The sequence below is a fragment of the Cladophialophora bantiana genome (genome assembly GCF_000835475.1).
Source record: "Cladophialophora bantiana CBS 173.52 unplaced genomic scaffold supercont1.24, whole genome shotgun sequence".
Taxonomy (NCBI): domain Eukaryota; kingdom Fungi; phylum Ascomycota; class Eurotiomycetes; order Chaetothyriales; family Herpotrichiellaceae; genus Cladophialophora; species Cladophialophora bantiana.
The window spans coordinates 278,685-294,469 of record NW_015971598.1 but is presented as its reverse complement, the minus strand read 5'-3'; the positions used below and the strand labels follow the sequence as shown (position 1 = coordinate 294,469).

At 52.2% G+C, this 15,785-nt stretch overlaps 3 protein-coding genes across 3 annotated transcripts; 1 reads left to right on the top strand and 2 right to left on the bottom strand.

The window, feature by feature from the left end:
- Positions 1-1,191: 1,191 nt before the first annotated feature.
- Positions 1,192-2,769, bottom strand: Z519_11869 (uncharacterized protein; the record flags this gene model as incomplete). The annotated part of the gene is made up of 6 exons (XM_016769578.1): positions 1,192-1,322; positions 1,402-2,082; positions 2,145-2,345; positions 2,413-2,452; positions 2,511-2,536; positions 2,622-2,769. 6 exons carry the CDS (start codon positions 2,767-2,769, stop codon positions 1,192-1,194), a joined length of 1,227 nt encoding a protein of 408 aa, XP_016614214.1.
- Positions 2,770-4,136: 1,367 nt separating this feature from the next.
- Positions 4,137-5,904, bottom strand: Z519_11868 (uncharacterized protein; the record flags this gene model as incomplete). The annotated part of the gene is made up of 3 exons (XM_016769577.1): positions 4,137-5,051; positions 5,104-5,613; positions 5,671-5,904. 3 exons carry the CDS (start codon positions 5,902-5,904, stop codon positions 4,137-4,139), a joined length of 1,659 nt encoding a protein of 552 aa, XP_016614213.1.
- Positions 5,905-6,410: 506 nt separating this feature from the next.
- On the top strand, positions 6,411-8,417 carry Z519_11867 (uncharacterized protein; the record flags this gene model as incomplete). Its single annotated transcript, XM_016769576.1, has 1 exon — positions 6,411-8,417. The coding sequence occupies one exon, from the start codon at positions 6,411-6,413 to the stop codon at positions 8,415-8,417; it is 2,007 nt and encodes a 668-aa protein (XP_016614212.1).
- Between the last annotated feature and the right edge of the window lie 7,368 nt (positions 8,418-15,785).

Below are 15,785 nucleotides of genomic sequence, written 5' to 3'. Positions count from 1 at the left end.
AAATGGGATGCCCGCCGGGTGTTGAGCGGATGCTGAGGGTGTTGTTCAGGTGTTTTTCAGACCAGCCTTCAAGGCGCGTTGCGGATTGCCACGATTCCTACTTCTTCATGACAGAGGCATATCCAAAACGCAAAAAGGAGCGGCATAACATCAAAGAGTGACCTCACAAGAGGGAGAAGGACAAAAAGCGCAGCGGAGATCCCATATGCCATCAAATGTAGGACAGGGCAGGGAGTAGTTCTGTGTACTCATAAAGGAATCGACCTGCCAAGTTCGTGCATGAGACACGTCCTGCATGTGGGATACATGCCTCTATCCATGCAATACGTGAGATACGAGAGACTTCCTGTGATAGACTTTTCCAGGAACTAGAAGACCATTGGGTTGAATTCGTCCAAACGTAGATTGATGTTAAGGGATTAGCCATGCTGGCGATCGGCGTCTGTGGCAGCGCTAGCAAAACCCAGCTCGGCCAGGTACTTTGAACAAGGGACGGATCGACAATCGTGAAGGGCGCAAGTACACAGACCACCAATGACAAGCTATGTCTATCAGCAGATTCGCTTTGAGGGGCCAGAAGCGGCCCATGAAGAAAGTTTCGCATGAACCAGCGCCCTGCCTCGGGTGTGATCATGGTCAAGGTCGCGTGCTTCGTCCCAACTCCTGACAAGAGGCTCAAGTGCAATTCGGTCCTCGTGCCGTTAAACTCGTTGACCGAAGGGAGAGAGCGATTGCGGGTGCTGACTGGCGATCAACACCTGAAGCAGGATGAAGCAGCATCGTGGAAGCGATATTCGGGAAATGAGAGATGAATGAAATGATGGCGGGAGATGGGAGGCAGACGCAAGGTTGAAACACCAATGTTGTCAAGACTTGCAGGAGCCAATGGGATGACAGACCCACTCAGTCTATTCACCCCTTTTAATTCTTGATTAGGAGAACTATTATTAATACTAATTTTGGCCCTTTTAGCAAGGGGCAACAGTACTGAGTAGCCGCACGGAATACAGAGATCCTTGTGAGGCTCTACCTCGTACTGTACTTGTTAGATACTCCGCGGAAAAAAGAGAGTGGGGGTAAAAATGTAGCAGGTTGACCCAGATGGATACGGCTATTCATTCATTTTTAACCTATGAATATCGTTTGAACCCCCAGGGAAAAGGGGCAATCAAATAGAGCCCCATTCATTCCTCACAATGGCCCATTGGGGTGGATCAAGACCTTGGTATAACCCTCAATCCTCTTGTCGAATTTGTCGTACGCCATCTCCGCATCGTCGATGCCAATCTCGTGACTGACCACAAACGAGGGTTTCGCCTTTCCTGCGATGATGAGATCACGCAGATACCTGTCATAGTTAGTAGTCTCAGGCTAGGAACAGAACGTCATGATCATTCTCACCTGTTGTATTGCTTGACATTGCATTGGCCGGTAGCGAGGGTAAGGCCCTAGAAGCCATGGTTAGCACCAGAGCCTCCTCGTTGCATTGCCAGCACGACGTCATCTTTGTACTCGCCTTTTCAAACAACTTGCCAAAGCTCATGCTGATCATCCCTTTCCCACTGGCCTCGTCAGGCGCCCCCGGATCCGTGGGCACATAAAGACCCGGGATCCCCAATCCACCGCATGGTCTGGTCGCCCGGATCATGTTCTCCAACACAATATTCGGCTGCTCCTTCTTACCACCAGTATCCACGGCCTGGTACCCGACAGCGTCCACCGCTCGATCCAACATACCGCCGTTCTTCTCGAGGATCTGGTCCACCGCATCACCTTTACTGAAGTCAATGGGTATACATCCGATCTTCTCTGCAGCTGCCAACCGCTCGGGCACTCTGTCGACGACGTAGACACGGCTCGCCCCTCTCAATGAAGCCGAGTACGCCGCCATCAACCCGACAGGCCCGGCGCCCCAGACGCCAATACTCTCTCCGGGCTTGAACCCGCTAAGCGACACCCCGTGCCATCCAGTTGGGAAGATGTCGGCTAGGAGAATGAAATCCTGCTCATGCTCCGTCCCGGGTGGCAACTTCAAAGCATTGAAGTCCGCATATGGAATGCGAATATATTGAGCTTGCCCGCCTATGATTCTCGTCAGACACCAACCGACATTGCCTTTGAGATCACGCCACGAGTTCTCTTACCTCTATAGGGTCCCATGGCCACATAACCGTATGCACCGCCCGCAAAGCCGGGGTTGACACCGGTGCAGAAGGCAGTCTTTCCTTCCTCGCAATTGCGGCATCGTCCGTCCGCAACGTTGAAGGGCATCACCACTCGATCACCTTTCTTCAGCAGGGTGACCCCAGAGCCGACTTCATCCACAATCCCCATGTTCTCGTGCCCTTAGTGTTTGAGGTGTTAGCGAAGGGTGTTGTTGGCGGCCATCTTCCCTTCACAATGGTGACATACCAAAGGTGATACCAGGCTGAGCACCAGTACGTCCCTCGTACTATCTCGCGTCAGTGGAACGTCTGTGTTGCATCTCCTTCACGAGTTGTGCTCTTTACCATGTGCAAGTCAGATCCGCAAATAGCTATTACATTTCAATACAATTAGTCACTGTCATTGACCCCTCCCGACACCCCGGCAAAGTCGAGGATGAGGCTTCCAAAGCTTACCGGCAGTGGTCACTTTGACAATAACATCATCGGGGTGCTCGATCGCAGGCTTCGGTACATCCTCCACCTTGACCTTGAAGGCGCCTTGATAGTTGACGGCCTTCATGGTCCCGCCTGAGCCACCAACTCGAACTTCGGTGGCCGACATACTAGAGTACTATTGGGTCGTTGGCTGTCCTATGTAGGAATCTGATAGCGTGATTGGGCGTCGCAGGAAGGAACAAGACTAGTCTAAGAGTGGTTTGAAGGACCGTTAGTTGTAGGAGAGAAGGAGAAAAAGGGAGCGAACACGTTTCCAGGGCTCACCTTAGCCAGAGCGATATATATACATATGGCTGCTGCGGAGGGTCATCCACGGCACTTACATCTCGCTTTATGATCATCGCGCTCGTGGCGATGCTCAGTTTTGGGCAATCTTTGACACAGTCGCTGGCCAGGAGAAAAGCGGAGGTGCCGGTCATCCAAGAGCTCTGGTTGCGTCGATTGAAGGCGTTGGTTGGATTGCCCGCTCAGCCTGAGGTGGCCCTACTATCTCCTCCATCCCTCATCCACTATTGCGGGGTACGGGAGTTACATCACCTTGTCATCTTGGACTCGGCTTGCATGGAAATGATGCATCGAAAGCACGATACGAGGGGTTCTAGGCTGCTTCTCCTATAATCTGGTCATCGACAAGGAGGGCCCCAAGCCCGAGAAAAGAGGAGAATGCCCCCTCTAACTGGTCAGAGCGCGTTTTCTCATAAGAAGTTATGGAGTGATCCTGCAGCTGATCAGACGACCTGGCCACAATACCGGACAAACGCCTGCTCGCCATTGCTATTTTGTCTACAAGCTCGTGGTCAACTCGGGTAAGATGAGCCCGAGATAGCTTACCGTCCCGGGAAAAGCAGAGCGAGCCGCAGAAGTCCAGAAGCGTCGGTTGAGTTGTGAATTCTTTGTATTGGGCATAGAAAGCAGTCGACATACATTGGCATGGGGCTGCAGCTCAATAAGGACACCGGTGGAGGCTATCCTGCCTGATTTCTGGTGCTCCTGATCTCTCTCTCCCCTTCCTTACCTCCCTCCTACATACCTCGCTCTTCCGCGCCCGTGCCGAGCATAATGGTTTCACTTTCTTTGCCGAAATAACGCCTCTATCGAATGCTGGGTGCCAGGTGCTGGGTACAAAGTAATGTGCTGTGTCGAGTCGCTAGGGGTTACATGATGGTGCATCTGGTTGTGGGGTCGTAGATGGATCTTGGGAATCGTGCTGGTGAAGGGTGGGAGTTGTGGGGTCCGTGCATGGGTGAAAAGACATGGGGGCCGTGGATGGGGTGCTTCGAGGTTGGTGCTCTCATTCAACTCTAGCGAAAATGTCTGCTTGAAAGGTGATCTTGAGGACTCGGCGCTTTGAAGCAGCCCAGTTGCGGTGTGTTGCGTCGCTGCTCGCGCCTGCTTGTCGGGCACGACACCAACGTCAGCCGTCATTGCGGGGGTTGTCAAGTGGCATTCCTTGACGCTTCACATGTCCATGTTCTACATGTCCATTGAGTCGTTGCCGTTTGCAAAGTTGAATTGGCCTTGGGGTTGGCTCGATCCAAGAGTAAAGCCAGTAGCATTAGCCTGCGGTGCCAATTCTTCAATATCAGCGCCGGCATCCTCCTCGTCGGAGAAGTACCGCTCGATAATGTTATACGCCTTCATGTAGATTTCCTCATTGGCGTTGTTCTGGCAGTCGTGAATCTTCTCCATTCCGCCGGCCTCTTCAATGAACAATGCATATCGATTGACCTGTCCTTCTGGAGAACGGGGATCCGCAGCCTCTTTGTCCATTTCACCCACCTTGAGGATATTCTCTAGTCCGTCCAAAGCGACTTGGATGATCTTATTATCCGGGCATGCTAGCAAATCGCAGAGGGGCTTGATGCATCCTTGAGAGACAAGGTATCTGATCTGATCAGGCTTCTGAAGACCCCCGGAAGTGGCGTTTGAAATGGCCCAGCAAGCTTCTTTCCGAGTCTTGAAGTCGCCGTTGGACAGAAGATGTATCAAGGGAGGGATGATACCCGCATCAATGACCGCTTGAATTTGAGTTGAGTTGCCGGCCGTGATGTTTGAAATTGTCCAGCATGCTTCCTTGCGGATACCATCTTTCTGAGAGCTGAGCAACGACAGGAGAGCTGTCAGAGCGCCACAGTTGATAATCACTTGTGTCTGCACGTCGTCCCCAGTAACGATGTTTCCCACCGACCGAAGAGCTGGGGTTTGGACAGATGTAGAGGCATGCATCAGAAGTTCAACAAGACGTCGAGGGATGCCAGCTTCGATGACAGCCTGAATCTTGTCGTTCGAGCCATCGGAAAGGTAAGAAATGGCCCAGCAGGCATCAATGAGGACTTCATCATCGAGCATATAGACGAGCTTTGCGAGGACCGGGAGTGCGGGTTGAATCTAAAAGCCTTGTCAGCGATCTATCTTGTGTGTAGATTTCAGGGTCACTTACGGTATTCCAATCCGGTTGAGGGGTCTTCCCGCGGCAGAAGTTGCTCAAAGTCCACGTTGCGTTTCGAAGCATGCTCAACTTGCGCCCGTCGGCAATGAGATTAAGCAGAGGCTTCAGGGCTCCCTGGCTGAGGACATAGTCACGGCACGCAGGAGAGTCGCCTGCAATGTTACCCAAAGCCCAAACTGCTTGTTCACGAACATCCGGCTCATGGCTGCTCAAAAGTTCAACAAAGATAGGAACAGCACCAGCTTCAATTACGACTTGTGTTTGTGCGGCGCTTCCGCTAGCGATATTGGTGAGAGCCCAAGCGGCCTCAAATTGGACGAGAGTGTGGGGGGATCGGAGGAATTCGACGAAGCGGCTGACGACACCAGTCTCGATGACTTTCTCGATGGGCGGGTTGCGTTCTTTGGACAGGAGTTTCCGGAATTTTGTGGTGGCTTGAATCTGAGCATCAATCTGGTCCGAGAAGACTCCTTTGACCATTTCTGGCAGTTCGGTGCTCAGCTGTAGACAACGTTAGACACGATTAAAGCGGGAGACAACAAAAGCATTTGTTCTCACCTCGTTCTCAATATTGGCCGTCTCATCGTCACTATCTGGCTCCGTGAGACCACCAATACCGATCTCGCCATTTCCGCGCTGGACACCTCTTCGCTTGGCTAGATTTTCCTCTCTCTTCTGGCGACGAATCTCGACTTGTTGCTCTTCACGGCGACGACGCAGCTCATCGGGCTTGAAACTGCCTTTCGCTTTGTACTGAGTTCGCCGATGTTCGGGGATGTATCTTTCCGCCATTATTCTAGTGACGTCTCAGGGAAAGCCTCGAAGACACAATGTTTTTCAGAGCTGCTCACGGTCGTAGTAGGCCCAAGACACCCCGCAGAAGATAGGTTCCAGACTTGTGAAAGGAGGGGTTGTGCGCTGTGGCAAGTGAAGGCGGTCAGTGATGAGGCTGCGCCGGGTGTGGATAAATAAATGGAAGCAAATGAAACGGGAGTTGCAGTTTCGCAGGGCGGATGTCGTAGGAGACGCAGTCAGTGTTTGTCAAGGCGGAAAGCACATGCCACTCTTGCTTGGCATAGATCACGTGATTTCGCGTTGCGTCTTGGTTCTTGAGGCAGCCAGCAACACGTCGAGGACACGTCGCGATCTCCTCCTACACAGCGACCTTGGGATTCATCGATGGCCAACAATCAGACAACAAACCTGAAACGACAGCGACTCTCAAAGTCTTCTGCTCTGGTCCGTTCCAGGGTGCAATTCGGCATCAACAATGCGCTTCTGAGGAAATACCCTACACAATGCCTTTTGATTTCGTCCCCGTGCCCCCGAAGTTCATCGACCTCGCAAACGCTTGCAACATCAATCTAAATTCGGAACAGTTTAACGTCATCGGGGTTTGCGTTGACTTTCTCAATCCCACAAGATGCCAGAGTGGTAAACGGGACTACAAAATCACATTCACGTTACACGATCCAGTATGGCCATATGGTATAGGGCTGCCCTTCGCATTCTTTCACAGGGAACTTGAACAACTTCCAGACATTAGAGACCAAGGTGATGTCGTCATCCTGCGAAATGTCAAAATGAATAAGCACAAAGGCCAGCTATCAGGGTGGTCAAATTCCACATCCAGTTGGGTTGTGCTTCCTTTCGCCGAGTTGGAGAAGATTCGATCTGTCCAAGATCTGAAGGACAAGGCCAGATGGCAGGGACGAGGATGCAAACCTGATGGCCCGTGGAGCAATTCTCTTCCAAGAGGTCAAGCATCCCTTCTCAACGAAGCCGAGTTGAGGTATGCCAAGTGGATGGCTGAGCAAGAAGACCCAAGTCTATGGACACAACAACAACCCAGAACACGGTTGGAAATAAGCAATACAATGATAGAAAACGGCGGCACCGCTCCTGCCCGCAAAGGAAAATTCCGCACACTCGACCAACTCGACTTGCCCTGCGGCAAAGATTACATCTTTGCGGACCTTTTGGGCGAAGTTCGCAAGATATTCTCTCCCAACGACTTGACCACCGAGCTCTATGTGACTGACTATACGACCAATGACGGGCTCCGAGACTACAAGTGGTCCAACGACGACTGTGGCCGAGACGGTGATCCGTTCGGCTATATTGAGGACAAAACCTCAAGCGAATGGCCCGGTCCATGGGGAAAGATGACGATCCTGGTCACATGCTGGGGCAGGCAAGCTTCTGTTGCCACGCGCATCGCGAACGTGGGCAACTTTGTTTACCTTCGTAACGTGCAAATCAAAATGGATAGGAATGGCTCGAAGTTAGAGGGCAATTGTCGAGATGATCGCAGCTATCCGGAGAAGGATTTGATCGAAGTGGCGAATTCTGGCGATGAAAAGCGGAAGGAAGTGCTGTACCGCAAACGAGCTTATGAGCAAAAGATAGAGGCGGAAGGCATCAGCTTTCTCCGAGTCCCTAACCAGGCAAAGAAGCGCCGGCAGAGAGACGAACCTACTGAGCAACAAAATGATGAACCGAAGAGCAAGAGGACCAAGGCAAGAAACCGAAAGAACAAAAAAGCAAAGCTCGAGGCAGAACAACGGGATAAGATGGCTGCAGCCACAGTTGCGCGACGCGAGCACGCCCTCCTGACAGCTAACCCTCATATCAGATGTAATCAGTATGAGGGAGTGTCATGCAAGCCTATTATAGACATCCTCGACCCAGACATTTTGAATCGCACGACGGCAAAGGGCAATGCCTTTCGACTTCCCTTCCAGAACTGCACTTACAAATCGAAAGTTCGGGTTGTTGATTTCTTCCCAGACAACATTGCCGACTTTGCTGCCCCGCGAAAAGTCAACCAGTTTGATGATTTGTCAGACAACGAGGACCTTGACGAAAATATGAACATCGATCTCAGTCAAGTGAACGAAGGCGAGGAAGTGCAATGGGAATGGCGATTCATCCTCCTTGTCGAGGATGCTCGCGCGCAGGCAGGCACTGATGGGCGGCCAACCCAGATGGAACTGCTCGTGGCAGCCACGGATGGAGACTTCCTCTTGAACATGGACGCCTGCAATCTGAGGGACAAGGAGAACCAGGGCGAGCTGGCGACGCTGAAGGAGAAGCTGTTTCACTTGTGGGGGGATTTACAGGAGAGGAAAGAGGAATTGGGAACCGCCGCCGCAGAAGGATTCCGTGTCAAACCCAGCGCAAGGCCCTTTGAGTGTCTGATCAAGGAGTACGGCGCACCTGTTCTTCATCCAAAGGGGCAAGCCAAGAATCATGTTGTTTACGACCGACGCTTTCGTCTCTTTGGGACAGCCCTGGCAACTTGAATCTTGATCGACGATTGACTCCTCCCGAGACGTTGTTCCACGTGCACTCCCCCCTTTGGGTTTTGAGCACTTCTCACCCCGTTCCGCATCGCTTTTGTATGTAACCAACTCCCCGCCATTGCTTGGCTCTGACGACCACTAGTCCGAAATACGTAGGTACGGACTCTTGAATCGACTGATGAGGAAGGAACAAATCCTGGACCCATGAGCAGCTCCGAGGAGGCTTGCTTGGTGGCTTTCTGGTGGCTTGCTCGCTGCTACGAAAGGAAACAGCCTGAAGAGGATGCTGCTGGTTGGCTGGCTATGGAGTACTGATCATTGCTCGGTGACAGACGCCAAGACCAAGAGGCAGTGACGAGGGTCAGGGGCCAGGGCCAGGGAACAGGGGCAAGAAAATTACGTGGAAATAAGGGCCAGGATCAAGACCCTGGAAAGAGAGAAAAACTCAACGAGAGGGAGTCGATTTGGCTGGGCTGGACCGGACTGGCTTGATTGTGGAGGCAGCAAACCAATGTCTTGCATTGTATGATGGAGCATCCGTCTCGCCGTCCATCCATCGTATCTATCCCATCCATTTCCTCATGAACGACTGGGCGAGCGAACGCACGAAAGAACGAAAGGGCGATCGAATGAACGAACTACTTACCTACGCATGCATGCACGGACGGGGTACGAAACTTACGAGTAGGTCATGTACCCAGTAGGTTCGTCGGATGCACCACCCACGTACATCGACGGAGCCCATGCATGTGGACCATCGTATACGCCTAACTTCCGTGCTCTTAGGTGCAGACTAGCAAGTATGGTCTGCATTGGTGGTTGGGGCCTCCTACCACCCACAACTCATGTCCTCGTATTGCATGGAACGTTTCAGAGTCCTCTGTACCTACCTAGGCGTGGATGTAGAAGCTTCGATCATTTTCGAAACGACAATTATGTACAAGTATCTGGTGGGTGGGGAAAAAGGCTCTACCAGTAGAAGTCCTGTATTTCCTGCCGTCGGAAACCAACGAACTGCCGATTCCCTCGGGCTAGTACGGTTGGTCAAGACAGGGCTAGCGCCCGGACTGGCGAGCTCTTCCACGTGATATGTAGGCTTGCCATTGATTTTGCCACAATATGGTACGAGGAAGCATCCTTACAGTCATGAACACCGAATGTCCCAAGTGGCCGAGAAGAGCTTTCTGGGTTCATTTGTCGTGTAGGTCGGGGCCTTTAGTTGAAACAACGCTTCTGTCCCTGCGGACATACAAGAAACGACTTTCTTGATCCCCAAGTTGCGCAAGAGATGTCCATATAGAGGGAAGGAGAAGTGTTGCCGGGCATTTGACTGTTACTGCTCTGCATTCGGTATAGATCCAAGCTGCTCGCTGATGTGGCAAGGCTTCATATGCGTCGCGGTCGGATCAAGTTCGTTGCTGACTGAAAAGCCACGACATGGTAGGCCAAATCCCAACAAACTGCAGACGTCGATAGAGACGAGTCGAGCCGCCCAAAGCGTCTGCGCGGGTCCCCGTTCCGCTTCACCCATTGGATTCTCCTTACCTGAAACAGCGGGACCATCTTCACCAACGTGGAGGATCCCAGCATAGAGTTTTGCAATTCCAAGACTAGGAAAGGGCAATTCGACTGTCCGTCGCTTTGTCAAGGGTTTCCTGCAAGCGCACAGCCTTTTAAGTCCCCATTCTAGGAACCACAATATGTCACCTTTCGCCACACTAACGGTTACCTGTACCCTTACGGTGGTCTCTTGTAGACTCGACGGCACTGCTGCCGTGCGGGAGTTTAGCCGGTTTCCCGTCCGTTAGAGGGTGAGGTTTACGATGCTTTTTGTTGTTTACTAATTCAATATGGAGCGCAGTGCGTCCCGGGTGGAATATGCTCTATACGATCCCATTGTCTGACGAGATTTAGCTTCCATTGTCCACCGTAGGCTCCAGCCTTGCGCATGCAGCCAGGAGATCTGATGATGCACGACGTGGGCCGTTTGAACATTTATGATGACTGGCACAATGTTCATGAGTTTGTCGGGCACAGCTTAGGAAGCGTTCGGGAAGGAGGATGATATGTCCAGCGACCGAAGGTTGGTCGACCCCTCGACCCCTCGTCGTTCACGACGCTTGCCCCTCCATGCACGTGGAAATAGACTCGAGTATAACAAGTACAAGGGGTCAACGGCAAAGGGGTACTTTGTTCGCGCTAGCCTGTAGTTCATGGTAGCAAGCACCCTACCTGCCCATTGGTACAGGGTAGGGAGTATTTTTGCTGCCGACGCCAGCAGTCTCGCTCAGGCCACTCGAGTAAAATCGATACGCAACAAGAGCCTCGTTCCTGTCAGAGTTCTTGCAGACAAGCATATTTTTCACACGAATGTCTCCCGGAATTCCTTGAGGTTGCAAAAAGTGTTCCAGGATAAAGTTCCGGTAAGGCTTAGAGTTAGGGGATCTTGGAGGTAAGTGAGCGCTGGTGATGAACATCGTCTTGCGCATCTGATGATCGTTCCCTTGGACGAAATGCAACGTCATTGCGTCGATTCAGATGCTTTTTGACCCAACGCTCGAATGGGACTTGTTGTTCCATCTCGTTTTGTGGCCACAGATGAGCGTCGTCACAGACGTCATTTCTGTGGGATCAGCTGCATGAGGACCAAGCCGCTGATGCGGCACTGAGTCCGGCAGGCCATCGAGCCCATCGAGCCCATGTGCATGAAGCAGGTAGAAACTCAGAATCGAACATTCTAATTTAGAATGGATTCTAGTGATGGTCCTCCTTCGTGTACACGCTGCAGCTACCTCCGCATTAGCGTTTTGGGAGTTTTGGATCTCACTGAGGATTGCGCTACCCTGAAAAGCCACCTACGAAATGATGGAGACATCGTGGCCAGCAGTAGTTCAATTTCGAAGTGCGAGGTCGCCCCGGCATCATCAATGAATCTCTCCTATTCGGAGTCGACCTAACGGGCGGCTTATGCAGTGTTCACTTCATTCCTTCATATTCTGGCCAATCGAAACATAACTCGCCTTGCGATTATACCGAGCCGTCCGCAGCCTTCCCTCGGTCCTCACAAAGTTTCGACCAATGCTGCTGGAAGACGGCCCAAAACTCCTAGCGGCATTCGTGGACTAAATGACGCCGCGGAACATATCAGGTGCTCACTTTTGCGGTACGGGATTTCTCGAGACTGTTTGTTATTGGTGACGGGAGTAAAGTGACGGCCGCTTTGCCGCTTTTTTCAAAATGTTTCCCAAACGGCCACGGCGGGTAGGACTCGTGGCCTTGCTGGATCTTCTGCAAACCTATTGGATGAGATTGTTCGTTCGAGTCAGGTCCCAAAACTTGGAAGTGCTTCCCGAGGTGGATGTCCCTCGAGGCTGAGAGATATTTAGCCAATGCAGACAAAGCTTGAGGACTATGTAAGACGGCTCATCTTCCCAAGGCTCCAGAAGCGTATCACTGCGATTGTCAGCATGTTGACATTCGCCTGGTCGCACCGGCAAACAACCTGGTAAGCGCATTGAGCAACCGACGAATCCTTTGTTGTAAGGGGGAGGTGGATTTGCGGCAATTTTCGACACCTAACTTGGCGACATATCGCTCCTTCGCCGAAATCCAGCAGTAAGCAAAGGAGGCCTTTTTGCCAACAAGTCTTCAGAAGCGCCTGGCACGCCTTTGAAAGCAAAGGCGACACCGCTGATTGTGCGGATGGGCGCCGAAAATTGACTCTTCGGATCGGAGTACATCATTGATCGTGCCCGGCCTCATGACCACCCCAGATTTGCACTCAGTTGCGGATTAGCGCGGACACTCGGACCACTCTAGGGCCACCAGGGGCCCCCAAGGCCAGAGGGATTCGGATCACCAAATCTTCGCTCGAGGTACCACTATTTGGGAAGCCCGTTCAGAACGCAAGTGTATAGTACTCCGTCGATGCTCAACCCTCAAGGATCAGCAGACACGGCATCCTTTTTCTTCTGTGGCGACCGTCTAGAAACCAGGGCTAGATCACCAAACATCTGCACGAAGACCAAAACAAAAACATTTTCATCGATCCTTGGGCGTCCCGGAGGAGTATGAGATCGATCAATGTTATAGCCAGTCTGGTACTCCCGGTGGAGCTCTCGAAGAAGTGCCCTACCTAGCTCCAGAGGGCCCCTGCTAGTACATAGAGTCCACCGTTCGTCGTACCACCGTTATCAAGGCCTCACAGACATTGGCGAATGCCAGGTATCCCCCAGACGGATTACCATTATTAGCGCGGTTGGCAGACCCTGCCGTCGTTGGAGAGTTGATGAGGCATGTTTCTCGAAAGATGGTAATGAGATCAATCCCGGTCTCCGGGCAGTGACGGGAGAGAGCAGCACCCGAGCTAGGAAATGAAGCAGGTGCATTAAGTTGACAAGCGCCGGCAACAACTGGTGTAGAGGCTCTTAATTATTTGGAAGACCAACCCGGCAGCGGGTTGCACAAGGTGTGAGAGTTTCAAGGATGGGAGCAAATGATCCTTAGCAGAGGGAGGAGGAGCTTGGGCCACTTGCAAGCCGGGTGCTGGGGATGGGAACGGCAGTGTGGATCCGCACCATCCATGTGTCGAACGAGTACGAAGGCGGGTTGATTTCGATGCGACCATGTAGCAAGTACGTAGTTTCTCTGGATTAGACGACAAGGATACTTTCGGGTCATACTTGTGGGAGACGTTGAATATGTCAAGAGCTGGAAGGCATTTCCGGCAAAGCTCTTGTCAACAGCTAGTGAACTGTTAGTAAAGCATTGATCACTGAGCTGATCGTGATTACATACATTCAATGAGCACGACAATGATGGGGCCATAGAGTGATGATGCTCACCTGAAATCTGGGGAGAGATTGACTCGAGTGACAGACAGACAGGCGACAGAGAGGGACACCAGGATTGCGCGTTGATCTGAGAACCCTGGAGATGAGCTGCATGTTGGTCTATGCAAGAGGGAACGTTCCACTCTGAATCCACCTCTCCCTCCTCCACCCAGCCTAAGGAGATGCCTTAACCTGAGTCACTTGAACTGGGGAGTTGTGCTTATTTTCTGCGCCACACATGGTTGGCATTTGACGGCGCCTGCAAGGAGAGAGACGCTGGGAGAAAAGGGACCCAGTGGTTGCGCAGCTAAAAGAATCGAGAGAGGCCGGGAACGGAAGAGTGAGAGAAGAGTTGTCGCTTCGTAGCCTGCATGTCGCATTCCTTCCCGTGAAGCCGGAACTTGCCTCTGTGTTCAAGTACCGAAGTACATGTGCATCAAAAAGGGCAGCGTGTTGACAGGAAGTGCGTAGTACTAGGTATGTAGGAAAGCAGTTCTTGAAACAAAAGGGACTTGTGTGGTGGAGGGTGCGGAATGGAGAATGGAGATGGGGGCCGCCTGTACAGTACATACAGGGAGTATCTTGGGTAGGGTTTGTCTGCCAGTGTGGCGGCGCACAAACTGTGGAACCGAAACCCACAGTGTTCGCAACCCCAGGAGGGCGTAGAGTGCGAATCTTGGGTCTGGGAGAGTCAGTCAAAGCCTACTTACTCTGACCTTCCTACCACACACCGGTATCGAGTCATTTATGAAAAGGTACTTGCGGGAGGACGTGGACCTAACCAAACAACAAGTACCTATGGGTAGGCTGAAAGGCAGAGACAGGACTTGGTACATGCAGGCAACCACCGGTTCGGTGCTCCGTACATGAACACGCCCCTGTGACTTTAGCTTATAGGCATAGGCGTGCCTGGATATACTCGGACTCAAGACGCTGCAAGCTGCAACCCAGTTATTTTTTCTGTGTCCGGCAGCAGCTAGCCCGTTGCATGTAGCGGGGGGCACCAGGTCTTGATCCCCATTGTGGATGCGGCAACAGTCCGCCCCCCGCCCTCCGGGGTCACAATGGGCGCTGCCCAATAACAGCCACACAGCCTAACGAAGGGCCTGTAAGCCTGTACATGGGCATGTCGCTGGCCGCCGTTCGATTCGGTCGCTTCTGTCACTCCAGACTCCGGGCTCCCACTAAAAGCTACTCCAGAATCTCTCCAGCTCAACCTCTCCGTTTCTGCTGCTCGCCCGCTGAGAAAATCTCGTTGCAAAGGCACTCTGCACCACCAATTCCTGCAACGAGAATTGTTCTCTAATCTTTCCTCTTTTTTTCCCTTTTTTCTTCTTTCTTCCCCTCTCACCCCCCTTCTGCCATCTCCCGTCAATTTCCCGATCATCTCTTCCCCTGGCTTACCCATTCCCTCACCTGGTCTCGCTTTGCGCTACACCCTCATCGCGCCCTTTACGGCCTGGTTTATTCGACCAAGTAAGAAAGAGAAAGGGAAACCAAAATCCAAGAGCAGAGAGAAAAAGAGACTTGACCTTTCCCCGGGTCTTCCCCCGCTTGGTGTCCTCTACCTTCTTCGCGCAAGCTGCGTCAGAACAAACGGCGTGGCTTGGACATCTGCAAAAGCTATACCTAGGCCCCCTCCCCCAACGACCATACCCGACTACACACTGATCCTCGGTCGGGACTACCTTTCTGCTACTAGAGTCCCTCCAGAAGACGGTCTATCCTCTGGCCAACAGTGTTCCAGAACGGTCAGCTACCTGCCAGAAGTGGTAGCCTACCAATCCCGTTGCTTCTTGGACTGCCACCCTGTACGCTTGCGAACATCTGTGGCCGCCAACCACCATTGCCGGCCACCCACCTGTGACGTGCAAAATCTTTGAAGGGGGGTTTGTCTCGCTTTGTCGGCCTGTGGCCAAAGTATCTATTTTCTCCTCGGTCGTCGACCGGGCGCATCTTTCGCGACATTGTTACTCTTGGTGTATATTCTCAGGTGAGTGTACGAGCCTCGCAGCGGCGTTTTCGTTCTCTTGGAGCATGCTACATGTCGCCAATCCGTTACCCCGAGTACTAAAGGCTGCATAGAATACTAGACTCGAGCTTTGTTCATGTACATGATCTCTTAAAACCCCCGCCGGTCTTCCTTTAATTGCCACCTTTCTGGAATCTGGTGCACAGTCTGTACTATTTCTGTCTGGAGCATCGGATTCCTCATTCACAACCGCCTGGAGCGCGACAGTTCCTGCGAGTCTACCTACCTTCTGCCTGTTAGGCGCATCCGACATTGTCTTCAAGGATTGGATGCAGATGGCGAATTGATTTCGCCGTCCACCTGCTCCCTAGGAACATTTCAGAGTGTTACGTTAAATCAGGAAGGCTAAAGCATAATACTAGCGACAACCTGTCCTCCGCGCATGCGACCTTCCCAATTACCTTCTCTGTCTTGCTCTGCAGTACGCGAGGCTTCACCAGATCGAGATTGTACGGAGAATTTGGTTCTCAGGCACGGTGCACAGCGCCGAACGCAACAGACAAT